General features: G+C 48.6%; 1 protein-coding gene across 1 annotated transcript in view; it reads right to left on the reverse strand.

The window, feature by feature from the left end:
* Positions 1–7,892: 7,892 nt before the first annotated feature.
* NCAPH (non-SMC condensin I complex subunit H) overlaps positions 7,893–17,128 on the reverse strand; it is a 44,261-nt gene continuing 35,025 nt past the window's right edge. Inside the window, exons 13-17 of the mRNA XM_006773081.2 lie at positions 15,799–15,981; positions 14,650–14,760; positions 12,264–12,355; positions 11,814–11,889; positions 7,893–8,410 (exon numbers count right to left, since the gene is read on the reverse strand). Coding sequence (XP_006773144.1) covers positions 8,351–8,410; positions 11,814–11,889; positions 12,264–12,355; positions 14,650–14,760; positions 15,799–15,981 — 522 coding nt within the window. The 3' untranslated portion in view covers positions 7,893–8,350. The remainder of the gene's footprint in view (positions 8,411–11,813; positions 11,890–12,263; positions 12,356–14,649; positions 14,761–15,798; positions 15,982–17,128) is intronic.

The raw sequence follows: 17,128 nt of genomic DNA on the forward strand, positions 1-17,128 counted from the left end.
TCACCAGGAGCCTTAGGGCGGGGGGTGGGGGTGGCACTGGCAGGACTGGAGCATCCTGTTGGGCTGCTGCCCTGCCTGGGCCTCGAGGAAGCTTCTAGAAGCACGAGCGTAAGCTGGAGAGGAGGAAGGAGGGGAGAAGGGCTGGGAGTCCCAGATGGCAGACGGCGCCTGGTGCTGGAGGAAGAGGGGGGTTAGAAGCAGCGGTGCTCCGGGTCGTGAAGAGGGAGGAGGCCCGCAGCACCCCTTTGCTCCCTGACCTTTGCTCCTCTCAGCCTGGAGTCTGTGGCCAGCCTCTGCCCCTAGAGCCTCCCTGCCTCTCCTTCATAACTTTCACCACCATATCATGAAGATAGGCAAACACCTATCAATAACTACCATTCCAAAAAAGGTAGCATGAAGGGTTTCATACGCTCAGAAGAGACCCAGCCTGTGCCAGCTCCTAGGTGACTGCTCTCAGCTCCAACCCCCGCCCCCATCCCCACCCTCCGCAGGTGATGCCGAGTCTGGCAGTCCAAGTACCACCTGCTTTGCCAGCTCCCGGAGGTCATGCCAAGGGAGCAACAGCAGAGCCGGGCAAAGGGACTTGCCCCTGTCCCACAGCTGCTTCAGCCCCCCGCCCCCTGGGGCAGCTCTGCCATGGCAGCAGTTCCCAACTCCCCCACCTCGGACCACTGTGTCCCTGGAAGACAGTGCCCTGGGCAGCCCTCCCAGGGGTCGGAGTGCTCCCTGGAGCCTCCTCCTCCAAGCCCGGCTTCCCGTGCCCCTCATCCCCAGGGCAGGGGGTGGGTGGGGTTGGCTGCTGCTCACCTGAACCTGAGAGTTAGTTCTCTTTTTACCTTTTCTGTGTCAACAATTCTGTACGCTGGGTACGCAGCTCTGGTCACAGCTAAGTTCTCTGTTCACACAATGCGTTTGTCTCCCGGCCAGACTCTTAATGACACAACACCCACCTGCTGTGCAGATGACTGCCACCCTGTGGGCCAGTTTTAAGGTAATATCATGGACTCATGCTATTCGTCCCTAAGACAGAGGTGGCTTCCCACTGGGCTCCCTTCGGCGAAGGGTAGTTGTTTAGCTGAGGACATGCACAGCTGTAGCCGAGCCTCGTGGACTCACCTCTTCTCGCCTCACCACCTGCTTTCCTGCCCCTCCTTCCCAGGGAACTCCCGAGGAGCTGCCAGACTCCCTCTGGGAACCCAGTTGGGATGAATTCCGTTCTTCCTCATCCAGGAACACTCCCTCTAAGAGACTTGTTAGAAAAAGGTCCAGAGGCCTTGGAGTCAGACGCGGGCCACTTGCCCCAGAGCCTCCAGACAAGCAGGGAAGTTGGGAGACGGGTTTCCTTCCCGGGAATAAAGTAGGCTTGCTTAGCAGAGCTCCCGAAGCAAACTTCCCAGCCAACCACCCCACAGAACAAAGGATGTTTATCTTCATTGGAAATGTCTCCGCCCAAGGCAGCTCCACACCACGGGAACTGTCGCGGAGATGGGGTACGGAAGCGGAAAACCAGAGCCATGAATCCAGAATGAAGTCTTGAGGAGGCAACCCACTGAGACAGGCACTGCAGGCCACACGACAGTGTCCCCTCTAACTGACCAAGGCTTTCTTTCCTCCCTGATCGGAGGATTTACGCAAGTGAAATCTTACCAAGGTTTAGAAATGAAATCACGTTTCTTAAATCATTTTATTGAAAAGGGTAGACTGATGAGCTCAGGACTCAGAGGAACCCAAGGTGAAGTCTGGTGGTGGTGGAGCCTGGAGGCCGCACTCGGCTTCACCAGCTGCCTGTGACCATGTGGCCAGCGCGCCTGACGGGCAGGTGAGGTGGGCAGACTCCTCTTCTTCCCTAACATCATCACTGGGAATGAGGACCCCAGCTGGATGCCAGGACCTGACAGCACAGCCAGCATCTGATTGCGGCAGAAGTAGGGCCCTCGCACCCTTGGCAGAGACTATAAGAATGCTGCGTGTAAAACTGCTGGGACACGCCAGCAGTAGCCTGCATTTTATGCTTGCACCTTCCACTTTCCCCAATCATGTCTATACACGACAGGCCTGGGAAGTGGGAAAATAAGGGCTGATTATGCCTGATGAGTGAGGAATCTGAGGCATGGGACGGCTAGGGGTCTGGTCCAATGTTCCACGCTAGATATTGTTTTTTAAATATATTTTTATTGATTTCAGAGAGGAAGGGAGAGGGAGAGGGGTAGAGAGCTAGGAACATCAATGATGAGAGAGAATCATTGATCGGCTGCCTCCTGAATGCTCCCTACTGGGGATCGAGCCTCCAACTCGGGCATGTGCCTGGACCGGGAATCAAACTATGACCTTCTGGGTTATAGGTCAACAATCAACCACTGAGCCATGCCGGCCAGGCCTCTACGCTAGGTCTTTTAGAGCTACAGCTCCTGGCACACACACCATTCTGCCCTATGGCTGTTCACTGACTAATTGCCACACTTTGTTTTTCAGTTCTACAAAGGGGACATTTATTGATTCATCATGTACCGAGTCCATACTATGAACTCTTTTACAAGCTGGAGAGGCGATGGGTAAGGAGAAATGACTGGTAGTTCAGATAGCAGTAAGAGCCTGCAAACAGTAAGCGTGTGAGGTGGTAGAGGGACTGGAGGGCTGGGAAGGCTGTGGGCACTGAAAGGGAAATCCTGCAGCGTGAGACCTTTAGGAGGAACCAGGCACAGATTTTAGCATAAGCTGCCCTCACCCCTGAGTTCAACCAGGTGACATGGGAAAGCTGTGAGAGCCGTGTACTCCTGAGAGGCCAGTGCGGAGCGAGAGCAGAGATGCTTCTCTGCCCTGAGCACCCTCCAGCACATGAACCTCAGGTGGCCAAACTGAAGAGGATGGGCTCAGAGCCCAGAGAAGGCAGAGCAGCTGGAAGGTGTGGGAATCCTGTCCTAGCAAGGAAGCCACGGAGAGGAGGAGCCCCATCAGGGCCCAAGTCCCTGCCAACTACCAGACTTTGCAGAAAAAAGGCGGACCTGTGGGCCAGGCTTAGAGCAGGAGTGGGCAGCTATAAGCACAGGAATCTGCATCCAGGGGGGTGCAAATCCAGTGTGAATCAGGCAGAGTAACTGCTTCCCAGAATAAACAGCCGAGCTCTGCAGAACATGACAGACTCTGGAGTACTACAATGTTTTATCCACAATACCCACTTTTCAACCAAAAATTACTAAATAGTTGAGGGAAATATACAATCAATGAAGACATGAGGAATCTTGCCCTGGCTGGTGGCTCAGTTGGAGCGTCATCCCATGCACCAAAAGGCTGCAGGTTCGATTCCCAGTCAGGGCACAGGCCCGGATTGCAGATTTGATCCCCAGTTGGGGTGCCTATGGGAGCCAGCTGATGTTTCTTTCTCTTTCTCTTCCCCCCGTCTCTAAAAAAATCAATAAAAATATAGTCTTATGCCAAAGCCGTTTTGGCTCAGTGGATAGAGCGTCGGTCTGCGGACTGAAAGGTCCCGGGTTCGATTCTGGTCAAGGGCATGTACCTGGGTTGCGGGCACATCCCCAGTAGGAGATGTGCAAGAGGCAGTTGATCGATGTTTCTCTCTCATCGATGTTTCTAACTCTCTCTCTCCCTTCCTCTCTGTAAAAAATCAACAAAATATATTTTTTTAAAAAAAGACACAATAACTACTGGCAAAGATGTGGAGAAATTGGATCACTTATTTGCATACTGCTGACAGGAATGTAAAATTGGTGCAGCCATTTTAGAAAACAGCCTGGTGGTTTCTCAAAAGGTTACAATGAGTCCTAACCAGTTTGGCTCAGTGGATAGAGCGTCAGCCTGCGGACTGAAGGGTCCCAGGTTCGATTCTGGTCAAAGGCATGCACCTTGGTTGTGGGTATATCCCCAGTAGGGGGTGTGAAGGAGACAGCTGATTGATGTTTCTCTCTCATCGATGTCTCTGACTCTCCCTTCCTCTCTGTAAAATATCAATAAAATTTATTTTAAAAAGAAAAAAAGGTTACAATGAGTTGCCATATGACCCTTCTATTCCACTCTTAGGTAAATACCCAAAGGCATTAAAAACATGTCCACTGCCCTAGCCGGCTTGGCTCAGTGGATAGAGTGTCAGCCTGTGGACTGAGGAGTCCCAGGTTCCATCCAGGACAAGGGCATATGCCTGGGTTGCAGGCTCCATCCCCAGTAGGGGGTGTGCAGGAGGCAGCTGATCAATGGTTCTCTCTCATCATTGATGTTTCTATCTCTCTCTCCTCCCTTCCTCTCTGAAATCAATAAAGAAATATATCAAAAACAAAAACAAAAAACATGTCCACAATGCCCGACAGACAAATGGGCTGAGTGGTTGAGCATCGACCTATGAACAAAAAGGTCCCGATTGGATTCCCCGTCAGTGCACATGCCCAGGTTGCAGGCTCGATCCCCAGTAGGGGGTGTGCAGGAGGCAATCGATCAATGATTCTCTCCATCATTGATATTTCTCTCTATCCCTTCCTTTCTGAAATCAATAAAAATATATTTATCTAAAAAAATACATGTCCATATAAAAACATGTACATGGCCCTGGTCAGTGTTTCTCAGGGATTAGAGCATCAGCCACACACCCAAGGGTTGTAGGTTCGATTCCCAGTCAAGGGCACATACATGGGTTTGCTCTCCACCCCCAGTTGCGGCACATGTGGGAGGCAAACAGCCGATGTCTCTCTCACATCCATATCTTCTTCCTTCCTTCCTTCCTTCCTTCCTTCCTTCCTTCCTTCCTTCCTTCCTTCCTTCCTTCCTTCCTTCCTCTCTTCCTTCCTTTCCTTCCTTCCTCGCTCTCCCCCTCCCCCTCCCCCTCCTTCCCTTTTACTCTCTCTGAAAAGCAATGGAAAAAAATATCCTCAGGTGAGGATTAAAAACAAAACAAAAACAAAAAACTTATACATGAATGTTTATAGCTACATTATTCACAATAGCTCAAAAGTGGAAAGAATATGTCTAGCAACCAATGAACAGCTAAACAAAATGTGGTCTATCCAGTGGAATATTACTCAGCTATTAGAAGGAATAAGGCACTGACACACTACAATTTGGGTGAAACTTGAAAATATTATGCTTCATGAAAGAAGCCACACACAAAAGACTACATACTATATGCTCCCATTTATATGAAATGTCCAGAAAAGGCAATCCATAGAGACCACAAGTAGGTTGCCATCTCCCCAAACCCCTCATCCTGCTCCCTAGAATATGGATGTGATGGCTGGATTCCAGCAGCTACACTGAAACACAAGGATGAGAGTCACACATTAGGGATGGCAGAGAAGAGAGCTGGAATGATCCTTGGTCTCTCTGATTTCATGGAGCGGCCACACAAGCCTACTTATTTGCATACCCACTTACATGGGCTTTCTGTTACATGTAGCCAAAAGTATTTTGATACAGCAACCATATGAATGAGGAGGGAGAAGCTTGGGAGGAGCAGGGTGGAGGGGAGGGGAGTTCATTGAGGAAGCTGGGACTACCCCAGCAGTTCTACTGGCCACTCAACCCTGGCCCAGTCTCACCATAGAGGATAGTGCTGGACTGAGAATGGGAAGCAGAGCAAGAGGACCAGCACTGCCCAGCACTGGGAAACATGTTCGAGGCTACAGCCAGCAGGACAGGGAAAAGGCCCTCCCTTGACATGCTCACAAGTCTAACCCTTTTAATAGAGAATGGGTAATACAGGGTGGGGCGAAAGTAGGTTTATGGTTGTATGTGAAAGTTCATTTTTATATTATTTATTAACTAGAGGCAAGGTGCACAAAAATTTGTGCACTTGGGGGAGGGGGGTCCCTCAGCCTGGCCTGTGCCCTCTCGCAGTCTGGGACCCCTCAGGGGATGTCCATCTGCTGGCTTAGGCCTGCTCCCTGGGAGATTGGGCCTAAGCTGGCAGTCAGACATCGCAGAAGAGGCTCCCACCACCACTGCTGTGCTGGCAGCCACCAGCCTGGCTAATGGCTGAGCAGAGCTCCCCCTGTGGGAGTGCACTGACCACCAGAGGGCAGCTCCTGCATTGAGCGTCTGCCCCCTGGTGGTCAGTGTGTGTCATAGTGACCAGTCATTCCCAAACGGTCTGCTGTTAGGGTCAATTTGCATATTACCCTTTTATTATATAGGACTAGTGGCCCATTGCGTGAAATTCGTGGGGGAGGGGGGAGGGCTTCCCGCAGCCCAGCCTGCACCCTCTCCAATCCGGAACTCCTTGGAAGATGTCCAACTGCCGGTGGGATTAGGCCTAAACTGGCAATCAGACATCCCTCTGGCAGCCTGGCAGCCCTTGGGGGGTTGTCCACTTGCCAGCGGGGAGCAGACCTAAGCTGCCGTCGGACATCCTTAGCGCTGCTGAGGAGGCAGGAGAGGCTCCCACCACCAGCGCTGTACTGGCAGCCATCAGCCTGGCTTGTGGCTGAGCAGAGCTTCCCCAGTGAAGATTATATAGGATAGGATTGCTAAAATGGGGTTGGGGAGCGCCTTTTTCAACAGGAGGAGATGCTCTTTGCAGACAAAAATACATAATACCTATATGTGGACTGATAGCCAGCCATATGCACTATATTGCCAAACCAGTCATTAAAAAATTGACCGCTTTCTTACATCTTATACCAAATAGCTGTTGCTCTTAAAACCCTCCTCAGCCCCCACCTTAGGTTCTGCCTTCACAGATCACCCAGATTAGGTTCTGATTGGTCGGTTTCTATGCCAGGCAGTGTCAAAAGCTCCGCCTCCTAGGCAGCCATTGGCTCCTCACACTTCACCCAGATTTGGTTCTGACTGGTTGGTTTCTATGCCTGTCAGCATCTCCAGGCCTGATCAGAGAGGTGGGGCTGATCAGCAGCCCCCGCGGAGGCCCAGAAAGAAACAGGTGCAGCTGCTGGCAAAGCCCAGAGAGAGAGAGGCAACGGCTGATCAACAGCTGCCACGGAGACTGTGCATCAGACCCTGCCTCTCTCTGGGCCTGATCCGCAGCCTCCTCGGCAGTCAGTGCTGGGTCGCCTGCAGCAGCAGCAGTCAGTGTTGGGTCACTATGGCAACCCAGCACTGACTGCAGGACTGACTTCTAGTCGGTCCAGCCTTCGACCATTATGGAACCTGTTTTTATGTATTAGGATTATTGTATTATTTTCCATATGAACAACTGTAAACCTACTTTTGCCCACCATGTGTTTAGGACGCAGTCTGGAAAGCCCATTCCTGGGTGGAAGGGATTACCTGTTCTTTGTTGTGTGTGGACCATGGCTTAGAAGCAAGTTATTTATTACCAAGAGTACTTGCCAATTAGACTTCACAGCTTCTGACCTAGCATCCAAAACCTCTATTTGCCCAATGAATGGTGACAGAATGCTCTGGTAGAGACAAGGACTGCCAAGGGCAGAGCCACCTGGATCCACACCTACAAGCATTGAGTATGAGATCTGAGCAGCATATAACAGAGTAGCTACAAAGGAAGACCCCAGAAGCAATTTCCTGGTTCAGAGCCAAGCTCCTGATGGTCAGCTGCCCATCCTTATGAAGGTTCCTTGAACGTTGTGTCCTGCTTCTCCTCTAGCAAATGGAGTGAGACCAGCATGCTCCTCACAGTGATGCTGAGAAGGCTGATGAAGTCAGCAAGCCACAGACGGTATTTAGGAGCCAGCCACTCTCACTGCCATCACTCTGCAGCAGAAGTCATAGGCCGCATGGATCCCATCTCACAATCTGGGTCTGCAGCCAGTGATTTCTCAGGCTCCCCCACCCCCCGCCACGAGACACACCATTGCAGCACCTCCTTAAGCAGCTCTTGCCTCACGCTGACACATGGGTATCCTGTCTAGCTACCAAGACGGCACCCCCTTGAGTGTAAAGACCAGGTCAATACTTATCTAATGGTACTCACATATTTTGCCAAGCTTGTTAGAATTTTATTTTTAAGCATTATATATACATTTATAAGTGAACATGACATATTTTATGTACATGAATTAGGTAGCTGGTAAAGGACCACAGATGCCTACTGGGAAATTCTTTTCTACAAGAGTAAGAGAGTGAGCAGAACAACAGATTCATTTAGGACACTAAGCTTATACACAAATACAGAGAATGCATGTAGGTTTCAGAAACGTACCCTCACCCTCTCCTCCCACCTCGGGGTCACAGGGCAGAAAGCTCTAATCAAGGGCGAGCTTCTGGTGCTGGTTCCCAGACTGAGAGGGACAGGAGGGAAGAGCGACAGGCAAATGGGCACCTTGGAAGTTGGCTCTGGCCTTGCCCTGAGCCCCACATTGTGGCACCCAGTGGAGATGTCCTGGTTACTGAAGAAGTGATGAGCCTCCTCCTGTTGAATTCTCCTGTGAACTCAATCCCCTTGCCTCACGAGAACGTCGGAAAGATCCTCGGTTCCTTCCAGCTTTAGATTCTGAAAGAGGACAAACACACATGGACTCTGATGCACCAAGAATTAAAGGATCGCAAAGCAAATCCTAAGTGAGGTAACAAAGAATGAGGTTTGTCCCATAACTATAAGTAAAATTATCACAGCAAATATAATTTTTTTTAATATATTTTATTGATTTTTTACAGAGAGGAAGGGAGAGAGCTAGAGAGATAGAAACATCGATGAAAGAGAAACATCGATCAGCTGCCTCCTGCACATCTCCCACTGGGGATGTGCCCGCAACCCAGGTACATGCCCTTGACCGGAATCGAACCTGGGACCTTTCAGTCCTCAGGCCGACGCTCTATCCACTGAGCCAAACCGGTTTCGGCAGCAAATATAATTTGATGAGAGAGCTGGTTCCAAATTCTTGCCAATCGCAGGGGAAAAAAGCAAAGAGAGAGCCTTCTCCAGCTCTGGTTCTCACAACAATCTCTGTGTTCAGGCCCAAGAGCTAGGCTATCTGTCCTGAAAGAGGGAGGGAAGTAGATGGGAGGCTACTAGGAGTCACAGTGCGTTCACTAACCTGTCCATATGCGCCCTCTCCAGGCCCTCCTCCCCCACCTCAAACCCCATTCCTTAGTGATGGCTACACATCTGTTCTCTCCCCTATCTCTGTGCAGGCCTTTTCCCACCTCCCAATTCTTCCCCACTCTCCCAGCCCATGAAGTCTCCACCAACCCTAGGCAACCACTCCCCCAGGACAAAAGCACTAGAAGAGTCCTTCTTGCCTAACCTCACTCACCCCTCCCTCACTCGGCACTGGAGGGAGATAAGGTGTGTTGCGCCAGACTGCTAACCATGGAGAGCTCAGATCATGCCTCCCTGGTATGATGTCTGCAGCTTGGGGTCCAGAAGTTGCTTAGGCATGGCTGATCAGTGACACACTGCTGGCATTCACAAAGGCAGAGGGCCCAGCATCCATCATGGGTCAAACCAAGCCCCATCACACTGTATATGAGGGGCTCGTTACCAGAGTTCAGATCGAAGGGAAAGACGGAGAAGGCCAGAAAATGTGGGGAGATTTCTCGATGGCTCCAAGCTGAGTCACCACAGATCCCTGAAGATTTTCCGTTACTGTCAGAGCCAATGTTACCAGTCACATCTCACATAGCCCAAAGCCAGGCCCCAGTTATGGCCTCAGTGCTCACCAAGAGGTCATGGTGTGGGCCTACCTCCCCATCCTTCAAATGCTGAGGCCCTGGGGCCCCTTACAGAGACTTATCAGAACCAAAGGAACAAAGCCAGCACAGCCACAGGGAAGAACAGTGCTGAAGCCTGGGCCTCGCTGACCTGCTCAGCAGTGTCTACTTGGCCCCAGGCTACTTGGGAGCTGAGTGAGGGCCACAGCTGCTCTCAGGGGAAGAGGCAAGCCTCTGAGGAGGCGCACAGCCCGGGGGCGCTCTGCTTGTCGGACTGGGGCTTTGGACTGGGGCCCCACCTTTCAGGTGCCCATGTGTGCTAGGACCAGCACCTCTATCCATGAGGATAATGGGAGATCCCAGGCCTCCCCAGGAGAGCTCAGCAGCAACCCTTCTGAGTGTCAGACAGAGGGTGGCTGGCGCGTCTTTCTCCTCAGAGCCCTTCGTGGATTTCTTGTCAGGAAAACGATATAGCTTTTTATTCATTTTTTTTCTTAATCATTCTTTCCTCTTGTAGTTGGCTTCTGAGTTCAGACACCTTGGATGTGTCAGGACTCACACAGAGAACTTCTCGCTAGGAAACCTGGCTCCCACACCTTCCTGACTCTGAGCAGGACACTACAGCAGCTGTGAGCTGTGCTCCTAGGTCAACGCCTGTTTGGCTCAGCGGATAGAGAGTCAGCCTCCGGATTGAAGGATCCCAGGTTCTATTCCAGTCAAGGGCACATGCCTGGGGAGCGGGCTCAATCTCCAGTGGGGTGCGTGCAGGAGGCAGCCAATCAATGATTCTCTCTCATCATCCATGTTTCTCTCTCTTCTTCTCCCTTTCTCTCTGAAACCAATAAAGAAATATATTTAAAAAATAATAATAATAAAGTTGGCTTTGATGCACAACTGCTCACTCTCAGGAGCAAGGGGGGCTTATTCTGTTCTGGCTCAGGTGTTGCCCAGCCTGGAGGTTACAGGCCCAGTGGTCACCCCATAGATGGACACATGCAGCACGAGGCTCTGTCTCCATGGCTCTTTAACATCAATTCCCAACCCAAAATCAGACCTAGCTTCTGCCAAATGAACTGTGTCATCTTCGCTGAGGTCATGAGCTTACAAGGTGGCAAGAGAAGTGGTCCCTGATTCCCAGGGGGTAGGTTCACTGGGATTGGCTGGAGGCTGTGCTACACAGGCTGCCCTATAGGGCACATTCCCTCCTTGGGGCCTGACAGTCAGTCCAAAGCAAAGGCAGGCCTGGGAAACTAAGCCAGTCATCACTGTTCCCGATGTCATTAAGAGGCCAGAGGTCAGACACTGGCCCATAGTAATCTCGGGCACCGCTTCCAACACCCCATTTTTGCTACCATTCCAATCCAATCTTATCAATCTTCTCAAACCACACTTCAGATGTCATGCGCCTCTCCCCTCTCCCTCCAGGGCAGGACACCTGCCCTAGAAAAGGTTGAGCAGCCAGTGATGGCAGTTAGGCATCCCTAACCCCAGTGATACAGCCCGAGCCCAGCCCATGGCCTGCTACTCCAAGTACGGAAGTCTGCATTAGGGACCAGCCTGGGGAGACCCACGGACAGCAAGTCTCCAGCAGCACCACACGTACAGGGTTCCCCCAGCCCCATGCAGCATATACAGGCTCCTGAGAGGGTGGGTCACCGCCTGCTCTTTCAATAACCATCCCATAGCTGCTCAGCTCTGCTGGCCAGCGCGGCAGTGAGGAGCCTGGCACACTGTCACAGGTGGCATCTCTGCTGTCTCCGTGCTTATGACCGGTATCTCCATTCCCAAGATTTTCCTCACTGCTCTTGGTGGCCCCACCTGGCTGGCCGCTGCCTCCATTCCTCCCTTTCTTCCTTCCTGAGCATCTGACTTCTGCTACACTCTGCTCTCCCCTCTCCTCCACCATGTTTCCCATGTGTCTTGACTTTGGCTCTGACAGTATTAGGCCTTTGAAGCCTTTGACATGCAATGATGTAAAAGTACTTTATGTTTTCAAGTTAGAAACACACACATCTAATATTTTCCCATTTGGGTCTTCCTCATTCTTTTTATTGCTAATCACACCTGACGGCCTTTTTCTAAGTTCTTTCTTGGTGCCTGGTCAGTCCTCTGAGCTGAAGGTACCACACAGGTCACTGTACAGAAGACTCCCATCCTATGAGGGAGCCCAAGAAGATCTGATAGGAAGTTCAAGCAGGTGGACACAAACAGAGAACGAACCCATGCTTATCAGAGCCACCTACCTTTTCATTGGCTAGGTGCAGGAGACAGGCAAAGGCCAGGGGTATGGAGAGGTTCTGAGCCATCAGGGGCGGCAGGCTGTGAAACAAAGGGCAGCATTTATCTGGGTCACTGCAACTCTAGGAACAAAGGCTCTTTCATCTACATGAATACACATGTCCAATGAATAAGCTAACGAGAAACAAAGAAATATTTCAGATGCATTTTATAAGCAGGTTTTTCCAGTTTTTTTTAAATCTGGAAATAAAATTTATCTCCTGTTTCATTCCAATCACTAGTGCAGAAAAATGCCTTTTGAAAGTTGATCTATATTAACTCACTTATCAAAGCAGAGAAAAAAATCGGCTAGAGTGTTAGAACAGTAGATCGTGTGTGGAGGGTCCGTCACACTTAACAGTTTGGGCAGGGGCAAAGCTCAGAGGAGATGCCAGCCCCCGAGGGCGGGCACGCACCTCTTCTGCAAGTCCCATGTGAGCCTGCTGAGCATCTTCTTGTCAGCCACCTCCACCGGGTCCCCTTCTTTCCCAGTCTCACTGTGGTTTGTCTAAGAGAAGAAGGATATTCACAGATCAGACACCTGGGCCAGGTTCACTTTTGAGGGAGCAACATAAATTTACAAAGTTCTATCTCCAAAAAGAAAGTCTGAACAAAACCAAAACAATTTCTTAGTCACATTTTCAAGGGAAAGAACCCATAAAGGAATCCAGTGCCTCAGCCCTAGACATTTTTTGGGAAATGTGATGTTGATTGCCAGTGGAAATCAGGAAAGGAAAAACTGCAAAGGAAGTAAGAAAAAAATAATAAAATAACAAAAAGCCATGATCATTTATAGCTTCAATTGGACCACATAGTCAAGGGCAACACAGAATCCATTATCTAAAAGTAAACTTAAGCTTTCCACAGAACAACACACACACACACACACACACGCATACAGCGGCCTCCTTACTAGCAGGCAAGCAGCTATAAAAGGATATTAAGGCGGTGTTTGCATTAAAAAACTCAGAATATGGCTCTAGCCGGTTTGCTCAGTGATTAGAGCATTGCCCACGGACTGAAAGGTTACGGTTTCAATTCTGGTCAAGGCTACGTATCTGGGTTACAGGCCCGATCCCTGACCCCAATCAAGGCATGTGTGGAAGGCAACCAATCAATGTGTCTTTCTCATATCAATGTTTCTCTCTTTCAGTCTTTCTACCTCCCTTCTACTCTTTTTAAAAATCAATGGAAAAAAATAAATAAAATAAAAATCAATGGAAAAATATCCTCAGGCGAGGATTAACAACAACAATCCCTCAGAATCTGTACACGATGGGGGGGCGGGGGCACAGAAGTGAATATAGGTAAAATATTAATAATTTTTAGAAGCGAACGTTCACTAAACTTTCTATTTTCGCTCTATTTTTAAATCTGTTTGAATATTTCAATAATAAAAGGTGTGTTGTGAGCCGAAACCGGTTTGGCTCAGTGGATAGAGCGTCGGCCTGCGGACTGAAAGGTCCCAGGTTCGATTCCGGTCAAGGGCATGTACCTGGGTTGCGGGCACATCCCCAGTAGGAGATGTGCAGGAGGCAGCTGATCGAGGTTTCTCTCTCATCGATGTTCCTAACTCTCTATCTCTCTCCCTTCCTCTCTGTGAAAAACCAATAAAATATATTTAAAAAAAAAAAAAAGGTTGTTGTGTTTTTTAAAAAAACAACAAATCTTTAATTAACCAGAATCCCTGGAGGACAGGGTAGTATGAGTCATTGAGACTCAAAGGTTAAAGAAGAACCCCCTTCTTACTTTTTTGTTTGTTTGTTAATCTTCACTGGAGGATAATTTTGTTGTTGTTAATCCTCACTTGAGGATATTTTTCCATTGATTTCTAGAGAGTGGACCGGGGGTAGGGGAGGAGAGATGAGAGAAACATCGATGTGAGAGGCACATTAATTTGTTGCCTCCCACAGAAGCAGCAACTGGGGCGAGGAACCTGCAACCCAGGTGGGTGCCCTTAATTGGAATTGAACCCATGATCCTTCTGTTCACAGGCCAATGCTCTAACCACTTTGCCATGCTGGCCAGGGTCACCCCTTCCTACTTGTCAGAAAGCACATTTCTCTGATGTTCACATCCCATTCCATTTTAGTTGATAAAACTTCATAAACACGACAGAAGCTTTATCTGATATCCAAGACTACACAGCTCAGGGTCATCAATCAAAGCATAATTTTCACTTCTCAGGCAGCAGAGAAGTACAAGAGATGGGCGGACTTTGGAAAGCTCAGAACACCCCTGAGCAGAGAGGTCTGAAAGGGGAGATGGAAGGTTCTAGTTAGTGGAGAGTTCCATTCAGTTAGAGCATGATAATCAAGGTTTCACCTTGCTCAGGAGAAACTATTTGACAGCATAATTTTTTTTTTCACTTTGTTACTTAGAATACATTTCCCAAACCAGAATTATTAAAGGGCTTAAAACTTTATGGCACCTGAGATGACAGAATTTGCTCTCCAGAAGGGACATTTATCAACTTAAATTGTACCAGAGGTGAATCCATTTCACTACCAAGCTGCTATTTGAAAGCAAGGTAAACATCCTTTTGTTGCTTGGCGTTTTGATCAGCGGCAAGGCTGAGAAATGTCCACGTTACTATCTCTATCACCTTGTGTGTGACCTGTTCACACCCTCGGTTCACTTCTCTCAGGTGTGATGCCATCCTGGTGTGTTTGAGTGACGCATTCTATGTTGGCACCCTAGATCCTAGAGCCATGGATACCGGCAGCTACCCACCCACCACCCTGCCGGGCGCTTAGAGGAGTAGTGGAGCCCTTCACCCCCAGCACCTCCATGCCTGCTAACCTCCGCGTCCACTTGTGTGAAGTCCGTCAGCAAACTCCACATGCTCTGCTTCAACTTCTTCATGTCCATCTTTTTGGCAGTTTTGGCATAATGAATTTCAATTTTATTTACCTGAAATAAGTATGCGACAAAAGTAAAATTGAGCAGAAGAAAGAGGCCTTTACCATCAACATACTGCAAAATGAGAGTCAGGGAGTCAAGTAAAGAAGAATCAGGTTTAAACTACAGAGTTAAAGAGCTTTCTTTGGACATATTAAAATGGAGTCCTTCACTTCAACCTAATTATTCCTGCTCAAATATTACCTTGGCCAACCTGGAACTCCAGTGTAAAAGAGAGGGTGAATCTCATAAACAACATGTTCCAAAATAATGTATACACACTTTTAATGATTATCAAGTGTTTACCAACATACACTTCATTTTCAAAATTTAAAAGAATCACAGAAATGAATAATTGGTTTTGTTTTTGTCAATGCCTATTTTCAAACTGATGACCATTCTGGTCCTGGCTCTGCTGCTAATGTGAAGCAATGGAATCACAAACATCAAGAATCATTTCGTTTGGTATTTGTGTGCCCTTAATTATCCACTGTTGCCGGTTTGGTGCCGTAAACGTTATCTTTTATGTATCCCATACAAAAAAAAGTCTAGTGGCACTTTGTTCAGAGCTTAGTCTGGCTTCACCCATTATTTCAAATTAGTTAAACCTGAAAAGGAGTGAAAATTAAGTTATCATATTTGGGGGACACCCTATAGATGAGCCGATCATCTGCTATGAAACAGACAAATGCTTAATGCAGGTATTTTAATATGAACTGAACCTGGCCAAGATTTTCCAGAGCCGAACAGCTAGCCTCAGCCAGTTGGCACAGAAACCCACTCTCTGCCCACAGCCTTTGTTCACACACTTCATGTGACTGGTTTGCCACATGCAGTTTATCACAACTTTAGAGAGATGGCTTGTTCGACAAATCCAATGAGTGCCAGTTCATCCCCACCATCCTAATTAAGAATCGGCCACTTGGATAGCAATGGCTTAAAATCAAAAAGAAAAAACTCAAGCTCAGACCAACGTGACTCTCATTCAGGAAACAAACGACACAGATCTCAGGAGAATACCAGGAAACAGAATTCATGTTCCATCTTTACCTTCTGAGGCTCAGCTACCAGGTTTGACTCTCCATAACGAGTGATGTCTGATCCTTGGATGTCAGGCGGGTCATCATCCTCTTGTGCTGTCTTAGGCGAATGGCAAGGATACGCTGAGAGGTCAGAGGTCCCAACTGGTCCCATGAACAAGTCACCCGACTCTTCATAATCACTATCAGCAGCCTGCACAAGGCAACAACTCTTTAAGTTTGGCAGAAGCTATGGGAGGGGCTTAGACATATCCCCGAAAGAGAGTCGGTGTTTATACAGCAAGAGCAGAGGGTTCATTATGCTAAGTCAGCCAAGGTGAACTTCAAGGTACTTCTAGTTATCCTCCTGTGGTACATAAACCCTACTAGGGAGACATGTTAATAACACGACTGTGGAATGAGAGTTAAAAGGAATATAGTCATCACAACAGCTACAGGGTCCCCTTGACTTCTAACAGATTTAGGGTTTCATTTTACAGAAAGCACTCCTGAAATGGGTGACCTGTCAGGAAGCCAGAGCAAGGGTCCTGCTGGGAGCCAGTGAGAAAGTCATTGCTGGCTGAGCCCAGCAGCAATAGATCATCTCTCGGGGTGGGGCCCAGGAATGGTTTAATTAGCTCTCCGTGGGACTCTTAAGCACATTGAAAGTTGGAGAAACACTGGTCAAGAGGTCAATCTGAATTTCCACTAAAATATAAAAACCCAACTCTCATCCAAGTAAGAAAACGAGGTGAATAAACTATCCTTCCAATTCTTTTCCCTCTCCCACATGCAGCCTGGTGTCTCCCCTTACAGTCATTTCCACTTGTGTCTAAGCAGAGGACTCACCGGAGGAACCCTGACACTATCTAGTCCACAGACCTACAGACAAAAGCAGCTTACACAGAGCCAACAGTGAGAACCAACATCAGAGCTACAGCCTGGTCTCCTGAGACCCACCCATGAACTTTCTTCCCTGTTAGCACCCGGCATCTTCCCATGTCCAAAATTTCGTCTCCCTGACCAAAATATCAGCTCCTAAGAACAGAGTGTTTTCTTTTCCTTTTTTTTTTAATTTTTATTTTTTAATTAAATCTTTATTGTTCAGATTATGATAGTTGTTCCTCTTTTTTTCCCCCATAGCTCCCCTCCACCCAGTTCTCACCCCACCCTCTGCCCTTACCCCACACCCGTCCTCATCCATAGATGTACGATTTTTGTCTAGACTCTTCCCGCACCCCCACCCCCCTTCCCCCCCCCAAGAATAGTCAGTCCATTCCCTGTCTATGTCCCTGATTCTATTACAATCACCAGTTCATTCTGTTCATCAGATTATTTATTCACTTGATTTTTAGATTCCC

The sequence above is a fragment of the Myotis davidii genome, unplaced genomic scaffold (genome assembly GCF_000327345.1).
Source record: "Myotis davidii unplaced genomic scaffold, ASM32734v1 scaffold1065, whole genome shotgun sequence".
Taxonomy (NCBI): domain Eukaryota; kingdom Metazoa; phylum Chordata; class Mammalia; order Chiroptera; family Vespertilionidae; genus Myotis; species Myotis davidii.